Source organism: Bison bison, unplaced genomic scaffold (assembly GCF_000754665.1).
Source record: "Bison bison bison isolate TAMUID 2011002044 unplaced genomic scaffold, Bison_UMD1.0 scf7180017864487, whole genome shotgun sequence".
Classification (NCBI taxonomy): Eukaryota; Metazoa; Chordata; class Mammalia; order Artiodactyla; family Bovidae; genus Bison; species Bison bison.
The window spans coordinates 8,591,800-8,593,278 of NW_011495047.1; the positions used below are offsets into that span (position 1 = coordinate 8,591,800).

General features: G+C 49.4%; 1 protein-coding gene across 5 annotated transcripts in view; it reads right to left on the reverse strand.

Moving 5' to 3' along the window:
* Window positions 1–523, reverse strand: part of UBR2 (ubiquitin protein ligase E3 component n-recognin 2) — a 108,100-nt gene extending 107,577 nt beyond the window's left edge. For 3 of the 5 annotated variants that reach the window (XM_010863166.1, XM_010863163.1, XM_010863164.1), the window contains exon 1: window positions 84–523. In XM_010863166.1, coding sequence (XP_010861468.1) covers window positions 84–161 — 78 coding nt within the window. In that variant the 5' untranslated portion in view covers window positions 162–523. The remainder of the gene's footprint in view (window positions 1–83) is intronic. The other 2 variants (XM_010863167.1, XM_010863168.1) reach the window with 2 other exon arrangements.
* Between the last annotated feature and the right edge of the window lie 956 nt (window positions 524–1,479).

The window sequence follows — 1,479 nt, forward strand, 5'->3', positions numbered from 1 at the left end:
CCCAGGGATCCCCAGGAGTCGGTTCCCCCCCCGGGGCGCGGCCTGCCACGGCCGGACATCCTAGCCCCGGTCCAGGCACTCACCCCCGCGGTCTCCTCAGCTGAACATTCCAGCAAACTCCGGTCGAGGGCCTGCACCTCAGGCTCCAGCTCCGACGCCATTTTCCCTCCTTCGCCTCCCCAGCGCTGACGCCGCTACTGCCGCCCCGAGGGCAGCGGCCTCGCCACGGCCCGGGGCGGTGAGGTGGGGTGCAAAGTCACCACCCTGCCTGGGGCGGTCGGTCTTGAGCAGGAGTTCAGGTGGCTGCGGGTGGAGAAGACGAAGAGGAGGGCGAGGTGAGCCGGGCAGAAGGGACAGTGTCTCCTGCGCTCCCTCCCGGGCTCTGCGCCCAAGAGTCAAGTCACCGCCTCGTCCCTGCCTCGGGGAAGGACACAGAAAACATCGGACCTGGCACTCTAGCCCGTTTCTACAGCGTCCGGCACCGTGAAAGGGGCAATAACACCCCAAAGAGGAAGCAGAGCACTCTGGGAGTTGTAGTCGTCCTCCGTAAGGCCAGGGAAAAGGTGGAACCCTTACAAGGAACCCATCCTCCCACCCAGGATGGCATTGTGGGAGTTGTAGTCCCTTCGTCTCCTAAGAGCTTGGAGAAATGGCAGATGAGCGGGCGGGGCTTTTCTGCACAGCTAGAATCGTGGGAAGAGACCACCTGGGAAGAGGCAGAAGCGCGAGATACTGTGTGGTACTGTAGCTTTATCCCTCAACACCGTTTGTTCATTTTTGTATCCCAGAGCTTAGAACGGTGCCTGGCACGTGGTAGAACTCAAATGCTTTTCAAAGCCTGGAGTGGGTACGAACTCAAATACTTGTCAAACGAATAAACGTTCCTATAGTTACATTTCTATAGTGTTTATGGCCCTGTCATCCATCAACACTGGTAACGAAGGTGTACATCCCCCAGGATTTTGAAGGTTTTTAAAACATGTTAAACTGGTGTGAAAGGAAACATTTCAAGTGATTTAGTTATGACCAATTATTAAAATTTATTACAAATCTTGTTGCAAAGGAGAAGGAGTCTACTGAGCCAATTCAAAGATTTACTCTTGATCGGGACGTTTTATAGAAATAGATAATCATTGTTAGGTTGGACACAAAAGGAAATTATGTTTCGGTAGAGGTGATTAGACTCTTGACTGACAGGTGGGTGGGTTTCTTAGAACAAGTCTTCAGTTCCTTTAGAGTTTGTCAGAAAATTGCTTAACACGTTGTATTAGGTATGAGTTTTATTCCCACAAAGAAACTGTGAATTACATTAGGCAAAAAAAGTTCTGATGGAATCCAGGTTTGGGAAATTTTTTTTTTGCTGGGTGTTAGTGTTGTTGACAAAACTATAATATTACCCAAGTTTTTTCTTTTAAAGAAATAAAAATTAAAAAAAAAAATAAATAAAAATTACTCATAATCCCACAGTCCAAATAAGCT